Here is a 22,370-nt window from a genome sequence, read left to right on the forward strand (position 1 = left end):
ACAAATTTAACTGATTAGTTTAAAACATGGGTATAGAACTAATGGAGCCATGAGGCAGCAATAGACACATTGTTGCTGTGGACGTGAGCTCACACAAGGGTAAATAGAATGCCACCTGGCACGTGGCAAGTACGCAGTAAATCGTGCTTCCTGCTCCCACCCCCATCTTCTTGGCCAGCTTCATGTATAATCTTAAATGAGAACAACCTAAACATCTGTACGAAATTAGCATTTTATTGTTGTAGTATAGGACCAAAAAAATCTAGCATCGTTTTAGTATGTCTAAGGAATTCTTTCCTTTAGGATGGCTTTATTTATTTGTTTGTTTATTTCGTGTGTGTGTGTGTGTGTGTGTGTGTGTGTGTGTTGATTCCTTGGGTTGATTTCTTATCTTCCAACGTTAACCACTGAATTACTTTTTATCCCCTGACTTTCTGGAAACTTAAAATGAATGCTGTTTGTTCAAGTTATGTGGATATACTTATTCTCCTTGAAAGACCCTAATTTTGAATGTGGAACATTAATATTTTGAACTCAGTGACTTGAATAAAACAGAAGAAAAATTAACAAAGAAAAAAATAACAATTCCAAGTTTTTTAATCATGTTTTCCACCCCAATCTTTTTCATTTTCCCAAAAAAGAAAGCATTGCTTATGTTGGCAGCTATGCATCGTTCACGTATTCTTTAGGGGAATGTGTGTTAATTAAAATCTCCCACATAACAATTAAAGGGGAAATAACACATTTTTATTGTATTTATATAAAGACTTTAAAAATGGTTACTTAACTGAAGGGAGAAGCTGTGGTTTGTTAAGAGGGTTGTATTCCTGACCCATAGTCCAAAGTCTAATGAATATGCAAATGATGACTTCCACAACCTCACCTTTCAGAGTGATGAGAGCATCATGTTAGGATGTCTGAGACAGCAGAGAAGAGAACACAAAAGAACAATACCCAATGAGAAAAATTATAGAAAATAGGCTTGATCCATGGAAAATAAGCTAAAATGAACAGGGGCAAGGTGTGACACTAGAGTCAATCAGAGACTTTTTTTTTTCAATTCAGCAAACATTTATTGAGTACCTCCTCTTTACTAATGCAAGGGTTAGACTAGTGAATAAGAGAAAGGCCCCACCTGCAAGGGGTGACAGTTTGGTAAAATAAAAAAAAGAATCGTCCCAAAGTGCCAAACTAAATGCTGCTAACTCTTGAGGTATTTGGGGAACATAGATCCTAAAACGTATTTTTTTTTTTTTTTTGAGGCTGGTAATGAATGTATTTTGGGGGCATACCTAACTAGCAGTTGTCATGTGCTAAGTGACAGCTAGAAACTAATTTTAATATTAGGTTAATATTAGGTTTAAAAGAAACCCATGGAATGTATATCCTGGCCAACAGTTTAAAGCTACATAACAGACATCACTCTTCTCAAGGTCCCTCAGCTATTCTCACTTCCAGAATATTCTTGGTCATCTTCTTCTCTACTCTGCCACGCTGTTGGGCCCTCTCATTCTCCTCCTGGGGCCTACTCATTCCAAACTCTCATAATAATGATCATTAACTCAAATGAAGAGCTATTAGAAACCATTAAAGATTCGACAGAGAATACAGAATGGACATCAAAGGACATATATTTAATGGCCATAAATCAGCTCAGCATGATATGCAGTCACATTTTTCTAACAAATAGCCTTAAGAAAATATTCAAAAGTCAATAGCATTCCTAACGATTTATGAAATTCTCATCGTGTGGAGGTTAGTATGAGGCGGGCACAGTGTGTTTTCTGTCCTTTACTAACACGCAGTTATCATGGAATGCAGTGCCCTGGGAATGAGACAGTGTTGTCTGAATCCGCTCAGGAGTCTGAAGATCCTAGTCTTCAGAAGATTGCTGTCTTAAAATTCCTGAGAAAAAGGGAGAATAAAGAACAAAAAGGCAAAAGGAACTGAAAATAGGAAAATGTTTTATAATGGCAAAGTAAGTAGGGAGAAAGGGGCTATTAGGCTTCTTAAGTGCTACATATACCTTTTAGTGTATGATGTAAATTGATTTAATCTAGATGTAATCACTGGTATAGAATAGTAACTGTAAAACCACATAATGAAGTCCACTAATTGATTGGGCTGGAAGTATAATCCAAATTAACATATCAGTTGATTGGTGGCATCTAATTTTCTGAAGTGTAGGGAGCAAGATATGTATGTGACATTTCTGAGAAACCTGACCAAACATTTAGAATTTGAAAAGTAAATACAGCGCTGTTCTGGGTTGCAAGAGTCTTACCCATAGCTTTAGGGAAGTGGCTGAATGAAACAAAAATTGACCTTTTATAAAAACTGTAGTTTGGGGTAGACAGAACATTAACAACAAAAACCCAGGAGACTCCTGCCCCTTAACTTCTGGACTCTCAAATATTAGAATGGCAGGAGCAAAGGATGATCTGTGCTCTCTTCCGAAGGATCCAAGTAGTATTTTTAAGCATCGAGACCAGAGGTTGGCAATTTCCAGTTCTTTGGCCTGGAATTTAGTTGCAGGTGTACTTTCTGTGGCTCTTCTAGCTTCTCCCTACACACTGACTGGGATTTCAAGCTTTGAACAAATCCTCAAATCAAGCCAGTGGGCTTTCATTCCTTTAGGCAATGGATTTGAATAGAGGCCCCTCTTTTGATGCAGTTTAGGCTTTCCCATTTGCTCAGTGCCTAGCCTGCCCCCAATCTCCCCTGAGATGTGGAAGCTCCATTTATTTTAATCATTGCTCTTCTACTGAGGGTTCCCTTCTAGGAGAGTGAGAGTCCCTGGGCTCCCATACAAATCTGAGCTAGAGACACCCATGGGCATCTCACTCACAACCACTAAGAACAGAAAGCGAATCCTCACATTTTTAGTTACTATAGCAAAGTTAACAGGAAAAATAGACACTCCTAGCTCTCACGTTTCCTAAAGAAAAGTTTCAAATTATAGGGCTTTTTATTTATTTTTATTATTACTGTACTATATTGTTATTTTTCCTCTTCTCAGTATATTAAACAAAATTTTAAAAAAACAAAAAAACGAACTGTCAATTTAGTGGACACAAGCACATTTGAATCCCAACCTATCAATATCTTGTATATTTAAACTCTTCTGGGCTCTGAGAATACTTTTAAATAGCTCAGTCCAAAACAAAGCCAGTAACAAGGCAGACATAAAAGTAAAAATCTACTAATGAATGAACGATTGCCAAGAGGCATTAATTTATTACTACCCATTTGAGTCAAGAATTCTTAAATAAACAAAACAAAACAGCAGAAGCAAAACCCCAAAGCATTCTTTCAGTCTTATGAGTTGAGGAAGGCCACGCGGGCCACTCTGAGAGCAGAGTTTTGTTTGGGGAATGGGCAGTGGTGAACAGAGTTTTCAGTCTTCTTTATTGTCTACTGAGTAATTCCTATGTTAGACTTTACAGTGACCAGACGAGTAATTACCCCATGAAGCAATGCAATCGCTCATCATTTATCACCCCTCCAGTGGGGCAGTTTCAGTATGTGTAGCTCAGTGGTGTGTATGGGTTTCACTTTATGAAATGCAATGACTCATGTACTGGGTTTGGTGTTTACAAAGAAATATGAGACCTGGTTGACAGCTTTTATGGAGCTGTCTGAATATGACTGAGTCAATTAAAAAAAACTTACAAATTAACACAACACTAAATATTGGTAAATGTTGGTATTCATATTGGTAAATATTAGTATCATGATATTAGTAAATTTTATTTTGCATAGAAAACAAAATCCATTCATAAAAAGGGTATAATTTCCTCCTCACCTCCATCCTGAGAAATAGGTAGAGAGATGAGGAAACTGAGTGTCTTAGGGTTTGTGACTTAATGTCATATAACTAGGAAAGGGAACCTGGGAGTACAGCTCAGGGATTCTGACTGACTCGGGGTCTTTGCATGACATCTTGCTGCATAAACATTAGGGAACAGCAAATTCTCTGGGCTGTTGAGAAGAAAAGAGGTATATGCAGCCAAGATATGACTACAGGTGTTGTTTCCTATGCCTGTTTTTAGACATAGAACATAAAGAAATAGTGTCATTGTTATTGTTTTTACTTCATCAGTATTGGGGGGTCTGCAAATTGGTTTGGACAGGATATTTCAATGTAATGGAGCTTTTCTCTGTTTTTATCAGGAGTGAGGCTGAGGATTTCTCTGGTAAAATGGAGAACAGATGCTCACTTCTGGGAAATAACCACAGCCCACAATGGAACCTGATAAGAAATCAGCAAAGGAGTAACTTTTTTTCGAGCAAATGTGTCATAAGCTTATAAAGTAGCGATGAGGCTGGAAGCAGAAAGTGGTCAAGATGCATGTGTTTGAAATAAATTGATTCCAGCTTTAAAAATCTAAGGACACATACATGTCACTCTCAGTGGACAGAGAGAGTTATATGTACACTGTGAGCACAAAACCAAGAGAATGATAAAATTACACTCATAAGGCAAGTAGAGGAAATGATCAAGACAACCACCAAAAAACAGTGATGTCTACATCTAACTTTTTTTTTCCTTCCGGTGCTATGTTGACATTAGTGAAACCCCACATTAGAATTTTGTAAAACTGTCGGTTTCTCGGGTTGAGAAGAGTCTTGGTAATGGGTCTTCCAAAGAGAAGTGTCAGAGATTTGGTGTGCCAGGGCAGAGATTTGGGGTACCAGGAGAAGAAATGGAGCTCAGGGTGTGTGATGTAAGCAAACTACCAGAGAGTGCTCGTCGTGTAAATGTTAGTACTTAATATTTCTAAGCCACTAGTTCTTCATATGTAAAACTGAAATAATTCAAAGCACAGTTTTGAGAAATAAAGAGATAAATAGCGCAATGCCTCAAAAATAGTGAAGGCTAAATAAACTGTAGCTGTTATTTTTTCCACACATGCTTTCCTAAGCTAGAGCATGTGGTTTAAATAAAGAAAACTTAGGACAGGATACCATCCAGGAGTAAAAGGATCTCAAAGTCTGGCAAGAAGGAGTTAAGTTAAATCATTTGCCCCGCATTGCTTAGCCAGTATAACTTGAGGAAAACCTGGCCTGTTTTGTTCCAAAACGCCTGTTTTTTTTTTCTGTATCCCATCCTGCTTCTATAAAATGAGATGACCTATAAATGACTGAAAGGTGATAATTACCTTTATAATTTTCTTTGCTTTCAAGTTTCAGATTTAAGTCGTGGCTCCTCTGTCCCAGTAGCTCAAATGCACCTGTCCTTCCTTCCTTTTCTGCACTGGCTGCTCAGAGGCGTGGGGTAGGGGCGTGCAGAGCCCAGCACACTGTCACTTTGAATCCAAGACCAGGGCTGCTTCTCAGTCCCCCCCACCACAGCTCCAGCCTCACCTCCTGAGCCTAATTTGAGTCCCCTCTGGTGAGGACACTTGTGATCATACTTAAGGATCCAACTGTAGGTAGCAAAATTACTATTTCGATGCCAGGGTGGAAACACAGTGAGAAGTTGGACTTGCTAAAAAGGAATATATACATTTATATAGTTGTTGTTATTTGTTTGGTTTTCTTTTTTCTTCCCCAAATTGTGGCAATGATATATGGGAGGAGAAAATATTCAAGGAAATATGGTATGGTGATGAGAGTCTGTAATATGAGCCTGGTGTGTCAAGGGAAAGTTCTTACTTTTGTGGCCCCTGGGCAAGAATTTAACCCACCCGTATTCCACATTTCTCTCTCCCAGACTTGGCTGGAATCCCAGACGGAGGTCGTTTTTAACCCCTCCTCTGCCTTCTCTGCCTTTCTCGGTGGCTTGTGAGCTGCTGTGGTAGGGAGGTCCTCTCTCTCCCAGGGTGTGTCCCTGTGTGTGACTGTAGGAGGCCAGCCCTAGTGAATAGCTAGGTAAGGAGCAAGTATGCATTGGAATGCTAGAACTAATCCAGCCAGTGTCAAAGTGAAACAGCGTGGTTTCCGGATATGGCCCGACTCAGTTTACTGAGTGTGATTTAAAGCCCAGGGCTTAATGACTCTTTAAAGCCACTGAAGTCCCTGAACTGTGTGTGCCAAGTCACACATTAGAGCTGGGATCCCAGGACAGTCGAGACTTGCAAGAGCTGCAAATGTGGTCAGTGGAAATGAACTCTCAATTCAGCTCTTTAGCACGTGACTTCCTATTTCTGTAAGGTACTTCCAAGGGACTTCCTCTGTAAAATCAGCCCGTCTCCGGAGATTTCATTCAGCGTGATAGCTCAGCTTACTTCCAGCCCGGGACCGAAGTTTTCCCTGAGATATGGTATCAATTTCTTTTCTTTCTCTTTGCGCTGCCATTGCCAGCGTGCAAGGATCTGGTGGCTCCCGTCCGAGATAGGAAGCTGAATACTCTGGTGCAGATCTCAGTAATCCACCCCGCCGAGCAGGGGCTGACAAGATACTCCAGCACGGAAATTGTGGAGGTGAGCATGCTGTGTGCTTGCATGTCTGTCTCTCTGTGTCTCTCTCTGTCTCTGTCTCTCTCTCTCTGTCTCTATCTCTCTCTCTCTCTCAATTTGAGCAAGCAGCTGAAATAAGTTAGCTCTTGGCCTGTGGCCATGCTGTGTTACTGTCCTCTGTCACTTAGGAAAGCATACCTGATGGATTATTAAATATGCATTGGTAATTTCCCAGAATAAACAAATGGGGGAAGAACTTGCCTTTTTCATAAAAGACCTTATTTTTCTTTAGTAAATACAAAGGAAAATTCCCATTTTGAATCTTTGAATAGAGTACCAAATACAGAAAAAATATATATACAAATTTTAAATGAAACGGAATGAATATTGCTTTGGGGGAGAAAAGGAAAGTCGTAACGCACCCAGCGAAATTTTAAACATGGTCCGTGTGTTTGTTCTTTTCATTTGCTCCTGTGTTCTTCAGCCTGTCTGTGGAAACTATATTCTCAGCCGTGTGTGTCTGTCTTTTATCAAAGGGAGGTTGGTGATTAATTGGAGAAACTGTGATGTTTCAAGGCCAAAGGTGCAAACATTACTCCTCAGATGAGAGATTTCCTAGTTACACTTATTGTTACTAATATAATGTTCAGTATATGTTGAGAGGAAACTTGTTATTCTGTTGGATCCGATTCAAAAGAGGAAATGTTCCCCTTTTGATTATTTTGTTCTTATCACACATATTTCACAACCTTAGGTGATGGGAGATACTTATTTGAACATCCGGGACTAATGAAAGTACACTCTAAATAAACTCCCTGGGTTGTGCCTGCTTTTCTTAGACCTGTGAGCCCTGTCTGTTTTGAAGGATGAGTTTCTCTGTAACAACCTACCCCAGACCCTGCGGACTCAGTGCTGCCCTGGGTCTTGATGCAGTTGGTGGAAGAAATGATTCAGACTGAACTCCACTCATTTCTCTAATGGGAATGACCCAGATCTTGCACACATCCCTGAGTCTGCCCTATGGAAAATCTGGGTTCCAATGTTGGTATAATTTGTAGTTCAGGCTGTAGTTGAACAAACAAAAATTGTCTTATTCATATCAAGAAAACTTGACTGAAATTGTAAAATGGTTCCTTTATATGAAAAAAAAATTTTTCAGGTATTATTCCAACTTACTTCTTTTTAAAATATTGCCAAAACATAAAAGAAATCACACATTTTGACATACTTCAAATTTTATATTTGAACATATACAGTTGTTTTTGGCTGTCTTATTCACTTCCTGTTCCAAAGTGTAATACAGTGATGAACAAACAGTAGTATTTGCTGAATACATGAATAACTTGAGCTTTCAGAAACTTCCACAGACAACTCGTTTACAGAGCTCTAGCAAAAATTTAAATTCTATTCAGCAATATAGGTATTTAAATATAGATATAAAATTAAATGTTGGCTGTCAACTCTCTGAAAATGAATTCTGAGACATTGAAATATCCTGTGTCCAGTATTCTGAGCTAGTAATCTCATAGCCCCAAATCTATCATATTTAGTTTCTTTTATTAGCTTTCTAATTGATCTGAGAAAGAACACAGCTAAACATCTAAACAGCTAAACAAATGGGCACTATCAGAGCATGGCTTTCAATTGAATCATTACAGAAAGGAAACAAATGGACAGCATACGCTTACCAAATGGTCCTTTATGAGAAAATTGCTTCATTTTAATTTGATCAGTCAAAAATTTTAGTTTATATGCATAAATTAAAGGTTGTATTTATTAAATGTATTCTGAATCAACTGATAACTGACCCTAAAGAAGGGTTCTATATATAATGAAAATAAATTGTATTTCAAGACTATTTAGCAGCTCTGACAATGATGCAGAGCCATTTACTATCAATAGCTATATCAGACTTATGGGCCCTGGGCCATGTTGGTTTCTATGAGCATCATTTGGTAACTCAGATCTTTCTTCTAATAGAACTATTTCCTAGAAAAAACAAACAGACCCAGACACGCTTTCTGCTTTCTCATGTGTCACTGCACGCTGCCCGCTGCATTTGCTGCCTTATTGAATCAAAGTTTTCTGCTTGCGCTGTTACAGGGAACAAGAGACCCACTGTTTTTGACCGGCGTCACATTCCCATCTGAGTATCCCATCTATGAGGAGACCAAAATAAAACTCACAGTCTACGATGTCAAGGATAAGTCTCATGACACCGTAAGTCCTTGTACTTCTTCTTTCCTTTGGGAAAAGGAGTTATGCTTTTCCCAACCATTGGGTTTTTGGTGACACTGGCATTTTTCTAAGAGGGTATTCGTATTGTGTTTATGCTTGTGTTATGTTTATAGTTTGCTAGGATTTTTTTTTGGCTTAGTGCCAAATTGGCAACTGGGTAGGAGCAACAGCTCCCAGAACAGATTTTTTTCTTTTTCTGGAAAGCTAGCCTGATCTCTTGGCATATATTTTTGTTGTTGTTGTTTTAAGAAGTTACTGAAGGAATACTAATACTGTAGGTAGAAAGCAAGTGGAAGAGATTAAATGATGGTTCAAAACTTTCTAGATATTGCAATTACTCTAAAATCCAGGACTGACACAGTGCTCTAATTTCACAATTTGTTCCTTTACATACTAACTAGACAGGAATCCCCTCTATTTTTCCTGAATTGTTTCCTAGCACCAAAGCAAACAGAGGAGGTAACTGGAAGCCCTAGTCAAAAGCTTTAATTGGCCTCTTTGATGAAAGTCATGTCAAGTTCCAGTGGTCTTTTGTCCTGAATTCTTCAGTCTTCCTACCTGATCTGACTTTTCCTCCACTTGAACCAGACCTCCTGGTTAGACAATTAAGTACCCAGGCAATATCTCCACAGCCATTCTTAACATTTCTGGAGTAGAGAGAATGCTATAGGATAGGCATCGAGAAAGGGAAGATTTAAAACGAGCCCTCCCCTTTAACTCTCTCCCTTTCACATGCATTTTGGTGTGTTTTCAAGGCAGGGGAGTTATGGGAGTCTTGGTGGTCAGCAGTGAAGGACAAACCAGGAGACATGTTAAAGGCAGGTCGGCCAGTATGTCTCAAGAGAATTCAGGATGAAGTTCCGGGATGCTGCTGCACCTGGAGAACCCCACAGTGCCTCGTCTAGGGAAAACTGAACTTGAAACCATGCTTCACTGAGGCATTTCTGTCTTGCTCATGACACTTTCCTTTCCTTTCCATTCTTTACCACAAAATATATAACATAGATGGATGGTGGGGGTATTTCATAGAGAGAAAAATATTTTATATCGAAGAGATTTCCACTCATCATAGTTCCAGAAAAGCTAATTTCTTTAGAATTGCAGAAGAAATGCCCAGTGAAATGCAGAGCATATATGTGGAATGGTAATAGTTAGGGTGGTCTGGCAGGTTTGCAAAGAAGGCAGACTGTTGGTTCCTGTTATGTTTACTGGCTTTGTGACCTTGGGAGGGTTAATGCTCAGTGCCTCTGTTTCTTCATTTTTATAATATTTACCTCGTGGGATTGTTGTGAGGATTCAATAAGTTAATATGAGTAAAATATTTAGAAGACTGTTAGAGATTAATTCATAAGTATAAGTTGCTGCATGTTTTTATGGTTATTGGTTTGGCTGGTGCCTCACCGTCCCGCCTAAGTAGTAAAATTCAAATAAGGGAATATTAACTAAAGTCTTTTTCTTTCCTTGACTTTTTTTTTTCTTGAGTGGTACGAAATTTGTTATTTCTGACTTCTTCGAAGAAAAGGAGAAGTAAAATGAAAAACTATTTTACAACAAAAAATTGAGGTTACAACTGGGCACTAAGAAGTATTTGCTTGGGAGTTTGGTTTCTGCCTTTCCATTTTCCTTGATGTTTGAGGTACCATGTGTAAAAGAAGTGGAGTGTGAATTGGAGATCTGGACCAGGTTTGGTAGACTACGCACAAGGCCTCAAGGCCTGGCTTTTTTTTTCTTCTTTTTTTTTTTTTTTGGCTTTTGCCAGAAAAGAGAGAGAAATGACAGAAAACAGGAGAAATCAAAAAGTCGGGGAGGAGAGAGAGATGGTTCAAACGGATGGTGGGAGTTGCTGATACAACTGTGCAGAGGAGTAATAAGCAGAGAAACAATCAGAATGACAGTGAAGCAAAGCAGTGACTACTGGGTCTCATGTTCTTCCAAGTTCATGATCAAACTCAAATCCTCCCTCCAAACCCAAGGCATAGACAGGACAGAGACTATGGGAGAGGCAGTTATAGAAACATTGTGCCACAGCACTGAAAATGTTGCCCCTAAACTCTTGGGTTTGTTAAGTCCTTAGAAATATTAGCATTAGAAATATTACACACCAAAGGTGTTTCTACATTCCTTTCAATTTCTCTCATTTGAAATGTGTATGTATGTTAATGCCTTAGGGATAAATAAGTAGCTTATTCATTAATTATGCTTTTCATTGGCTTCTATTTCTGGAAACTATTTAGGGTCTGTTAAAGACTTTCTTCCTTCATCAGAGGTGTTATTAAATAAAAGTGTTGGATGAACTGGAATCCCTGCTGTGAAATAAGACTTGTGAAATTTGAACATAACTTAAGAAATGCCACCAGCTTTCATTTACCAAGTGCTGTTAATTAAGGAATAACCTCTTCCTAAAAATACCTAACAATTAGATCTGGTGATGGAAGTGTAAATAGAAACACAGTTCATTAATATGCTAATAGTCCCCTTGGACAAAAGTCTTTATCTTGGCACTTTTTCTCTCATTTCTTAAGTTTTTTCTTTGGGGTCAGGGGTGGTGGTGAAGGGGGAGGCAGGAGGTAGTTTTAAAATACAGTTTATAATTATGAACACTTAATATTTTAAGATCCTAATATTTTTAAGGCTTAAGAAATGAGACTGGGTATTTGCATGTTTTAGAAAATTAGTGAATTGTATGCATGTATTTAAAATTAGTTGTGATATTTGATCCTATTAACCATTGATCATCTTAGGCAGACACAGGATAATTAGCTCTTTGTTGATTACTGGCTGAGTAGGAGTTAGTTGACTGTCAGATGACTAAGTTGTTTGTTTTTTCCTATTGAGTTTATCATTACTTGAGGTTAACCAGTCGAATGTGTTACATTTCCATTTCATGTTCGTTTATATACCTATTAGATATTTTTAAAGAGAAATGATAACTTTTCATCTGTGCCCTTGATGCAGCAGCCATTTTCTAACTAGTTGTTGTTCTTGCATTCCTCTGAACAACTGGACCTAAGATTGATTGTCTTCCTTAGTAACGTTCGCAGAAATGCAATTAATCATTATAACAAATGCGGAGTCTAACTGTTGATTCAGAATGACTGTTGTTTCCTCCTACTCCATCCTTCATCCTTCCCATTCATTGCAGTGGGTCTGCCTCTCTGACAGATGGGGAGGTGGGGTATGAGAGGGATCACATCATTATGAGAAGTAGAGTGATGCTTTTGTTATTTTCCTCACCATGAGGAAATTATTTTCTGAGAATGGGCCACTCTAATATCCAGCTGTTTGATGGGGGCCTTCAAAGCTTCAGATTGAAGCCCAATGTTAGGATTCGAGAGCCCAGTTCTAAGTGAAGTTGGTATCTTCTGGATACACATTGGTTGTGTGCTCCATTTAAAAACTCCTGGAAACTGAAACAGCATGGATAGAACTGTTTTTAGCATATCATTTACACTGTTCAGCCTTAGGGAATCGACCTGAGTCTTTTAAAAGTTACAGAAAAAACTCAGAGGAAGGAGAAATTTATGAAGGAAAAGAACATCATCAAACATTGTCTTTCTTTCCCACGTAACTGGCGTTTTGGAAGGTACTGAACAAGTGCTCTTGCAATACCCAGCTTAGGACAGCCATCAATCTGCAAACATGATTAGGTCACAAAATCGTTTTGCCCGAGGTAGAAATTTGAATTTCTAATGTATTTTGCAGAGTGCACATTGCTCCATTTCATTTGCTCTTGGAGTAAATCTATCCCCGACTTGTCAGCTGTTCAGCTTGTAGGGCAGAGTCCCATGTCCAGGAGACACTGGACATTTCTCAGGTGAGGATACATGTTCTAGTACATTTTTTTACTACTAGTTACTAGCAATCCTCCCATTTGTACCTTTCAGAAAAAGTGACCTTATGAAGATTAGATGTAAATTTATTGCGCTGTGTGTGCTATTTGCCCAGGCAGTTTAGTTCTAGAATAATTTCCTACAGAGATGTGGCCAGTTCAGTTTTTATGTTTTTGTATGGAAAAGAAAATGACTTACATTTAGTATACTTTGACGTCTTGGAAGTTGAAGTCTAACTATACCTGTGGAGATACAGATTCTGTGAGCTGGCCTTCCTCTCTGTCTAGAAGATGTGGTGCAGTGGGTAAGGAAAAAAATATGAGATTACTGATCACTAAGTACACATACACTGTGTTTAATATGTTATGTGTAGTTTCTTCTTTAAGCTTCATAAAACTTCTCTGAGGGAGGAACTGTGATGCCCATTTTAAAGATGAAGAAACTGGGATTCTGAAAATATAAATAGGCCAAGTCAAAGGTCCTTTATTTTTTCCAGGCTACGCTATGATACAAACATGATTTAAAGGATTTTCCTTATTTTCACTCCCATAATATGATCTTTTTACTTCAACTGATAGTTTAAAAGCATTCTTCATTTGGAACTTAAAAATTATTCATTGAGAAAAATGTCAGTATTCAAATATAGGAAAAAATTCATATCTAAAAGTTTAAGCACTTAAATTAACCATGTATAGCTAATTGCAAATGTCTGACTAAATTTTATAATGAAGTGGCCAACTGCGAGCTATTCATGAAGAAACAGCTGTTGTCTCCTGTTATGAAATGGTTAAGTTTATGGTTCACACTTTTGTTGTTGTCCCCTGGACTCTTATTTCCCTGTTTTTTGGTGTGTGTTTTTTTGTTTTTTTTGTCTTGTGCTATATTTGTCCTCTCATCCTTCGCGTACCCTCGGTCTCGGCCTTCTGAAATGCTTCTGTCTGTGGTGACAGAGTTTGCTAGGGGAGTCACCAATTTCATTTAGAAGTAGTGCAGAGTTCCAGAACGTCACTATCCTTTGTGAATAACTTCACTTTCTTTGTACCTGTTGATAAATGGTATATATTTACAACGAACATATTTATATTTTGATGATGTATAATTTACATACAATAACACAAACTGATCTTAAGTGTTCAATCCCATGAGTTGACAATTGCCTATGACCACTTAAACTCTCCAAAGGCAAGATACAGAACATTGCCATCATTCCAGAAAATTTCCTTGTACCCCCTTCTAGTCAAGGGCTACCCCACACACCTGGAGGCAACCACTTTCTCATATATACCAACATAGATTTGTTTTGTTTGTTGAAATGTACATGAATGAAATCATATAATATGTGCTCTCTTGTATCTGGTATCTTTTACTTAACAATGTTTTTGGCATTCATTTTGTTGCTGAATGACTCAATAGTTACTCTTTTTTTTTTTTTTAAATTTCTGAATGGTATTCTATTACAGTGATATTCATTCTCTCAATGAATATTTCATGGCTCCCAACTTTTGACAACAATGAATAAAGTTTCTGTGAACAGTTGAGCACAAATATTTGTGTGGATATTTAGTTTTGTTTTAGGGGGTAAGCACAGAGGAGTTATTAGTTCATAGGGCAGATGCATAAAAAGTTAAGCAGATGCTTAACTTTTCTAGAAACTGTCAAATTGTTCTTCAAAGTTCTTGTGTGACTTTATTCTCCTTCTCTTAGTTCTGTATGAGAGTTCCAGTCCCTCTAGCAGCAATGATATTGACAGTCTTTTTCATTTAGCATTCTAGTGGGTGGGACATGGTATCTCATTGTGGTCTTAATTTGCATTTTCCTGATGATTAATTGTGTTGAGCACCTTTCCCTGTGCTTTTTGATCATTTGCCTATCTTTTTTTTTTCTAATGTAGTGTCTGCTCAAGTCTTTTTGACTATTTTTAAAAAAATAGTTTTCTTTTTGTTGATTTCTAAGATTCTTCATATAGGTGGTATGAGTGCTCTTATTGAATATACTTGTTATAAGTTTGTTAGCCCTCAGCTTGCCTTATAATTCCCTTAATGATGTATTTTATTGATTAGAAATTTTTAATTCTGATTAAGTCCAATTTATCAATTTTTCATTCGTAGTTAATGCTTTTCGTGCCCTAACAAATCTTCCTACCTCAGGCCATTAGAATATTCTTCACTGTCTTCCTTCAAAACACTTTATAATTCTAACCTTTACATTTAGGTCTAAGATCCATTTCAAATTAATTGCTGTGATAGAAACAAGGTAGGCATCAGAGTTATTTTTCCCTATGTAGATACCTAGTTATTACAGCTCCATTTGTTAAAAATACTTTTTTCTCCACTGAATTTAGTTGGTCCCTTGATTGTAAAATCAATTGTCTACTGATACTTGTGGGTCTATTTCTAGATGCTCTTTCTGTCTCATTGATCTGTTTGTTTTGCTTTGTGACAACAACATGATTATTGTAGCTTTATAGTAAGTCCTGAAATCACGTAATTGAAATCCTTTGTCTTTGCCAGCTCTTTCTTTTTATTGAAGTTTCTGTTTTTATTTTGTCTATTCTAGAGCCTTTATCTTCCCACATAAATTTTAGAACAGCTTGCCGGTTTCTTCAAAAAGTCTGTTGGGATTTTGATTGCAATTGTTTTGAATCTATAGATCAATTTGGAGAGAATGAACATCTTAACAATACTGAGTCTATTGATCTATAAATATGGTAGTTATATGATTCCATTTATTTAGATCTTTAAATTTTATCAGCAAAGCATTTGTGTCCAGATCATTTGTGTGTGGTCATAATAGACTTATTTCTAGGTTTATTTTTTTTTTATGCTAACATGCACAGTATTTTAAAAAATACAGTTTTCAACTCTTGTTTGCTAATAGGTAGAAATGTATTTGTTTTGTATATTGATTGTGTATCCTGCAGTCTTAAATTCACATCTTAGTTCTAAAGGAATTTTTTTTTTTTTAGATTCCATAGGGTTTTGTAAATACACAATCATGTTATCTGTGAGTAATGAAAGATTTATGCTTCCCTTTCCAGCCATTGTGCATTTTATTTTTCCTTATTGAACTGGCTCGGTGTAATAGAACTTCAGTTTAATACTGATGGAAGTGGGAACAGTGGAAATCCTGGTTTTGTTCCCAAACGTAGGGGAAAAGTGTGTAATATTTCACCATTTACTATCATCTTAACTATAGGTTTTTCAAAATGCCTTTTATCAGATTGAGGAATTACCCTCTATCCCTAATTTACTGTGAGTTTTTAATGTGAAGGGTGTTCAATTTAGTCAAGTGATTTTTTTTGTTTTTTAATTTATTGGGGTGACAATTGTTAGTGAAATTACATAGATTTCAGGTGTACAATTCTGTATTACAGCATCTATAAATCCCATTGTGTGTTCACCACCCAGAGTCAGTTCTCCTTCCATCACCATATATTTGATCCCCCTTACCCTCATCTCCCACCCTCCACCCCCCTTACCCTCTGGTAACCACTAAACTATTGTCTGTGTCTATGAGTTTCTGTTTCTCATTTGTTTGTCTTATTCTTTTGTTGTTTTTGGTTTGCATACCACATATCAGGGAAATCATATGGTTCTCTGCTTTTTCTGTCTGACTTATTTCGCTTAGCATTATACTCTCAAGATCCATCCATATTGTCACAAATGTTCCTATATCATCTTTTCTTACCGCCGAATAGTATTCCATTGTGTATATATACCACAACTTCTTCATCCATTCATCTATCGAAGGACATTTTGGTTGTTTCCATGTCTTGGCCACTGTAAACAAAGCTGCAATGAACATTGGAGCACACGTGTCTTTATGGATAAATGTCTTCAGACTTCTTGGGTAGATACCCAGGAGAGTGATTGCTGGGTCATATGGTAATTCTATTCGTAATTTTTTGAGGAACCTCCACACTGCCTTCCATAACGGCTGCACCAGTTTGCATTCCCACCAACAGTGTATGAGGGTTCCTTTTTCTCCACAGCCTCTCCAACACTTGTTACTATTTGTTTTGTTGATGATAGCCATTCTGACTGGGGTGAGGTGATATCTCATTGTGGTTTTTATTTGCATTTCTCTGATGATGAGTGATTTTGAGCATTTTTTCATATGTCTATTTGCCATTTGTATGTCTTCTTTGGAGAAATGTCTCTTCAGGTCCTCTGCCCATTTTTCAATTGGGTTATTTGTTTTTTTGTTGTTGAGTTTCATGAGTTCCTTGTATATTTTGGATATTAGCCCCTTACCGGAGGCACTGTTTGCAAAAATCTTCTCCCATTCAGTTGGTTGCCTCTTTATTTTGTCGATGGTTTCTTTTGCTGTGCAGAAGCTTAAGCTGATTAACATTGTCAAGTGATTGTTTTGGTATGTATTGAGATGCTTAAATGTTTTTCTTATTTATTTTGTTAATGTAGTGAATTCGTTAATTCATTTTTGTATGTTAAACCAACCTTAGATTCCTAGAGCAATATTTTTCAACTCGCAGCTCACCCCCTTCTGTCTCCCAAGCTTCAGCCTACTGCATGAGCAAACCAACCCCTACTCCTCTGCCAGCAGCATTGGGGAAAGCCTTGTGCAGCTGAGTGGTGCATCTCAGCCCTGCTGCACATCAGAGTACCCTTGTTCATGATGCAAAGTCCTGTGGGAATGGGTGAAACTCACGCTGTGGTTGGGGCTACTCAGGATCCGGACCTCTAGTGCCAGGTCACATGTGCTCATTAAAGGGTCATTACAAGTCCGCTGGTTTCGGGGGAGGACCCTGGTCTTCCTGCTGCTCGACCAGGAATACCAGCCATGGGTGTTTGTTCCTCTAGGAAGGGTCTGTCACTCCCTGGACTTCATTCCATTTTGGTTTATTGACACCCTCAGTTTTCTGGTGGGTTTAACAAAAGCTATGATTTGGTATTGTATCTGACGTCTTCTCAGTGTTACAGTAGGGGTGACACCCCTTTGTAATTTTTTGCATCTTAACCAGAAGCCGAAGTGCTACATATTTAAATTCTTCCCTTTAGCATTTATGCTACTCCCTATATATTTGCATTTCCATCTCTGTCTTTATTTCTCCTTGTCTGTTGTTTGCTTACCCAGTGCGTTACACTCTATGCTGCTCTTTACATTGTTTATCCTTTGCTCATATTCCTGTCCTCCCTTTGTGCTCCTGCCATTGGTACAGTACTTGTTCTGTATCACCTGTTCAGGGCTTTTGTTAGTTTTTTGTTGTCGTTTTTGTTTGGGCTCCATGGAAGAAGAAAGGGGAGTCATCAATATCTCCTGACTTCCCACAAGAAAATAATGCTGTTTACATGAGAAAGACTGGCTCTTTGACAGATAAATACGAAAACGAATTTACTCATGAAGCTAAATATGTTTCCTACAAAACTCTTTGGCCATAGCAGAGCAGCTGCTTGACTCTGAGGCAGCCACATCCTTAATTCATTGAGATCAGCCGAACTGTGGTTTCAGTATAGTCACCCTTCACTGTCTACAAATGTGTAAGCTATAGAAACATTGTTTAATCCAGCTTAAAGAAAAAAATAATACCTGGATTTAATTTGCTTTTTACCCCTGAAAATGGAAATGATTAGGTAAGGCCATTTCCCATTCAAACCTGGGTAACTTTATTGTTATTCACAAACATAGAAAAGCCTAAGCCACTTTGTGTTTCCTAATGGAATGCCAGACTCTTCTTCCTTAGCCCTACCTCCATGGAACACTCAAGAATGGCTTTTAATTTTTTACTCTCGTAAGTTTTTGAGCAGTGAGCACTTTTATTTTGAAGCATCATGAGATCATTGAGAAGACTGAGTGGCTGGGATTGTCGCAGGATGATTCTAGTTTGAGCCTTTTGTCCATAGATTAGAATTTAGTCATGTCTACATAAATCTAGTTTGATGGATGTCTGCCAAGAAATTTTAGGACACTCTCTGATCCCTTACCATAAGGGAGCAGAAATTTAGGCAGTTAAGTTTAACACAGGAACACAGCCTAAGTAGGGAGCAGTTACTCCTTCAGGCGCCCTTTGTGGCTATAGTATTAGAAATCTCTGTGAATCATTGGTACATGAACAATATACCCTGGCCATAAGGATGAAAAAATCGAAATAAACTACATTAGAGCCAGATAGGTTCAATACCAAAAATCTTTTGAATTTTTTTTTTTTAAAGCTATAACCAAATTTCAATGAAAAACATAGGTACAGAAATTATAAATGAAATAGTATTCAAGAGAATGTACCTATGTGGAAGAAGGAAATATGCTCTGCCCAAGTAGAGTTTATTTTAGGAAAGCAAGAATGGCTCAATATCAGTACATTTATCAACATAATCCATTTTATTAATGGAGAAAACTCATTTGATTATGTCATTAGATGCCAGAGAGACATTTAATAAATCTATCTGCCACATGTACTATAAAATAGATAATATTATAGGAATAAAATAAAAGTCTAATAAGATAATATAAATGTTCTAAACAATGAAATTATAAAATCATTTCAACTAGACACCAAATTAACCACTATCATTATTATTCAGCATTTTCTTGGAGGCTATAGAAAATACAATGAAAAAATTGTATAAAATTTGGAAGGCAAGAAACAAAACAATTTATCTATTGATATGATTAAAATATATAGAAAGCCTAAGAGACTTTAGTAAATAAAGTCCAAATATGATAATTTGGTAAGTTGGTTGGTTACAAGATAAATATATTTAAAAATCAATGGCTTCTATTTTTTATTATAGCGTAAATTACATAGAAAAGTATAAAATCTTATTGAAAAATATAAAATAAGATCTTTACAGATGGGAAAACATACTTGTGTTGGAAGAAAAGTCTATTATAAAATAGAAATTGTCCCAAATTCAATCTATAAATTTAATATAATTCCAAATAAAATATCAAAAGTATTTGTGTTTTGTGAAGAGGGATGTTGGGGATTGGATAAAATGGTTTTAAAGTTTATTTAAAAAAATCAGCATCTGAGAATAGCCCAGGACATTTTTAAAAATAATGAGTAAGACTTGCAGGCATCAAAACAGCATAAAGCCAACTACAGTCAGATCTGTATGGTTTGTTCATAAGAATGGACAGATAGAAACGTGTGGCAGAATATCAAATCCTGAAGCAAATTCCAGGATACACGATAATTAGCTCTATGGCTTAGATGGTTTTAACTCAGCGGGTGAAGAATGGGCTACTTATATGTAAAAAAGTGCTGGTTAAGTGACTATCAGGGGAAAGTTTTCTTAAGAAAACTGAAGAAAAGGCTGGAATTTGACTATATGAAAATCTATGCATTTTACATGAGAAAATATGGTATAAACAAGAAAGAAAAAGTAGATACAGAAAGTTATATGCAAGTCAGTGATTGTGGATTAATTTCTATAATATTTAAAGAATTCTTCCAAGTTTTGAAGAAAGTGAAAAAATTGAGCGGAGTATCTGGAGTATTTGAATTGAAGTATTTGAACCATAGTATTGATTCAATGCAGGAGGGCTGTCAGTGGGCCCGGAAGGGAGGGAACTGCTAGAAGCAAGTGACAGCCTGGAGGAATGCTAGTAGGTGTGGGGTAGGGACTTCAGTGAGGGACCTACTGTCAGGGGTCATCTGTAGGGAATGAGGGCAGCAGATGAAAACATCACCGAGCTGTTCAGAGCAGCAGAAGAAGAAAATGTCAACCATGTGCAATACTTGGTGAAGCCCCTTGAAATAGCCAGGGGGGACACAGGGGGGACTCTAGGATCTCTTATCACAAATGGGAGCATCTTCTTGTGCTGGTACAATCAGTAAACTGGGTAATGAATTCATGCTTCAAGGTAGACCTTGGAGCACATATCTTTTTACCTCCTAACACCAATGAAATGATCTAAGAACTGAGATTTGTGAGTCTAACTTGGAACCTACCTGTACTGAGAGTTATTTCTGCTTTAACTTACTGCCATTGAGTCTGGGATATTTACCTCATTCTTGCTGTTTTTAAGTATTCCCCAATTTTTGACCATTTGTCCAGTGGCTTAGTCCTTTGGCACCTGGCTGGCCAGCTTTGTCTTGTTTCTTCAGCAGCTTTCTTGGCCCAGCAGGTGGAAGCTTAATGAACACTGTCTGATGGGGTGATCCCTGAAACAGACCGACGTGGGCAGTGAGGACACGTGCCTTGCGCTGGCTTCCCATTCCTGCTTGGTTTTGCAAAACTGAAATGTGATGTGTTGCCAAAACATGTCTTCTGTGTAGAAAGGAGCAGAAACTAGTGATTTAGAAGGTTAGTCTGCTTCAGCTAGGAATAGCTTTTAATTACCATAAGTTTATATACTCTGCACAGAAAGAACAAAAGGAAATTCTCAGAAACATAGGCTTTTCTTAGAGTCATTTGAATGGAATGGTAATTACAACTAGGTTCGGGTTGGTATTTAAATTCATGTGAGAATTATTTTTAAACTTAACTGAGAAAAGTTGTGTATACCAAGGAAGAGGTGATGTCATATTCTGAAGAATGTAAAGGGACATCTGTTTCCACATCACGGAGATTTTCTTTTCATGTTGCTCTGAGCCAGGTTACTTAAGTTTCATGGCATTAAGTCAAGCTGCTTTAAGATGTGCTCATTGAGGGTGGAGCTAAATGCTACGGTGGCAGCTGTTCCTCATATCATGTCCTAAGGAATTCAGTGTGTGAATTCAAAAGATATTGGTCTTTCACACAAACTTGGGTAATAGTTTTTAATTATGATAGAGAAAGCAGTTTTTTATAAGCACTATAGAGATTCGTTTAATCGGTTAAGGGGCTCATAGTGATATTTAAAAATTTTAAAGAATATACTAATAGTTTTTAAACTGCTCTTTTGTTTTCTGTTTTGTTGTGGGTTTTTTGTTGTTTTTGAAAAGGGCACTGATAGTCATAATAGTGTTTTTGGAATGTGTGAGAACAGTTTCCCAAGAAAATATTAATTGTATAGGATTTAAATATAAACAAGAGCTCATCCACCTCAAACCCCAGCCCACCCCACCCCACTCAGGGAACTTGAAGCGTATGTCATAGCTTCTGCACCAGCTTTTCATTCCTGAATTTAAGTTGAGGTATAATGAAGCTCAGAGCAACAAAATCACTGGGGCCACATACCAGAAACACTAGACACGCGCGCATGTATTCACACTTACATAAATACACAGTTTTAAGTATGAATATGTACACCGAGTAATATTCACAAATTTGTCTATATGTGTACATTTGGGAAGGCTTTAAACTTTAAATTCCAGGATCCAGTTCATTTGTTGCCCCCCAAAAGCCAAAAATATCCTTAGGGCCATGTTAATCTTCGGAGAAATTTTCTTCTCTCTGAAAAGAGAACCTTTTCTGTTCGTGTAGGCTTAAAGGCAGAAACACATCTTTCAGATTCTGTTTTCTTGCATTCCGTATTCTGCTTTCCCCAGCACACATGTGGAATAAATAGCTGCTTGCCCTTGGTTTTAATTTCTTTGACTTTGAACTTGCAACCTGAACATGTATCTGAGAAAAGACAATACCAAACGGGAGGTGGAGGATTGCCATAGACCATATGAGGCATTTGAAATCCTCACCAGTGATGTTAGACCATGGTTTCTGAATGCCGCTGTGGGAAAATCAGGTATGTAAAGTGCTGGAAATAACTGTGGCAAGGACATGTTCAAACTTGGGATCAAGGATACAACTCTGTATCCCCTCAAGAATTCCTCTCAAGTGTGAAGCTGCATCAAGGGCAAAGAACGTAAAGTTTAGAGCCAGAAGCTCTAATCTCGGATCTGCCACTTCGTTGTGCGACTTTGGATAAGTTGTATTTTTGGGGTCTCAATTTCCCCAGCTCTCAATGGAGACCATAATATCTGCTCTGCCTACTACTGGAAGAAGGAAAATAGGCTAAC

The 22,370-nt window shown here is 37.6% G+C and overlaps 1 protein-coding gene across 6 annotated transcripts in view; it reads left to right on the plus strand.

Moving 5' to 3' along the window:
* Positions 1–22,370, plus strand: part of INPP4B (inositol polyphosphate-4-phosphatase type II B) — a 609,854-nt gene that overhangs the window by 332,129 nt on the left and 255,355 nt on the right. For all 6 annotated transcript variants that reach the window (XM_074338474.1, XM_074338478.1, XM_019730779.2 and 3 more), the window contains exons 6-7: positions 6,307–6,425; positions 8,505–8,621. In XM_074338474.1, coding sequence (XP_074194575.1) covers positions 6,307–6,425; positions 8,505–8,621 — 236 coding nt within the window. The remainder of the gene's footprint in view (positions 1–6,306; positions 6,426–8,504; positions 8,622–22,370) is intronic.

The sequence above is a fragment of the Rhinolophus sinicus genome, linkage group LG07 (genome assembly GCF_036562045.2).
Source record: "Rhinolophus sinicus isolate RSC01 linkage group LG07, ASM3656204v1, whole genome shotgun sequence".
Taxonomy (NCBI): domain Eukaryota; kingdom Metazoa; phylum Chordata; class Mammalia; order Chiroptera; family Rhinolophidae; genus Rhinolophus; species Rhinolophus sinicus.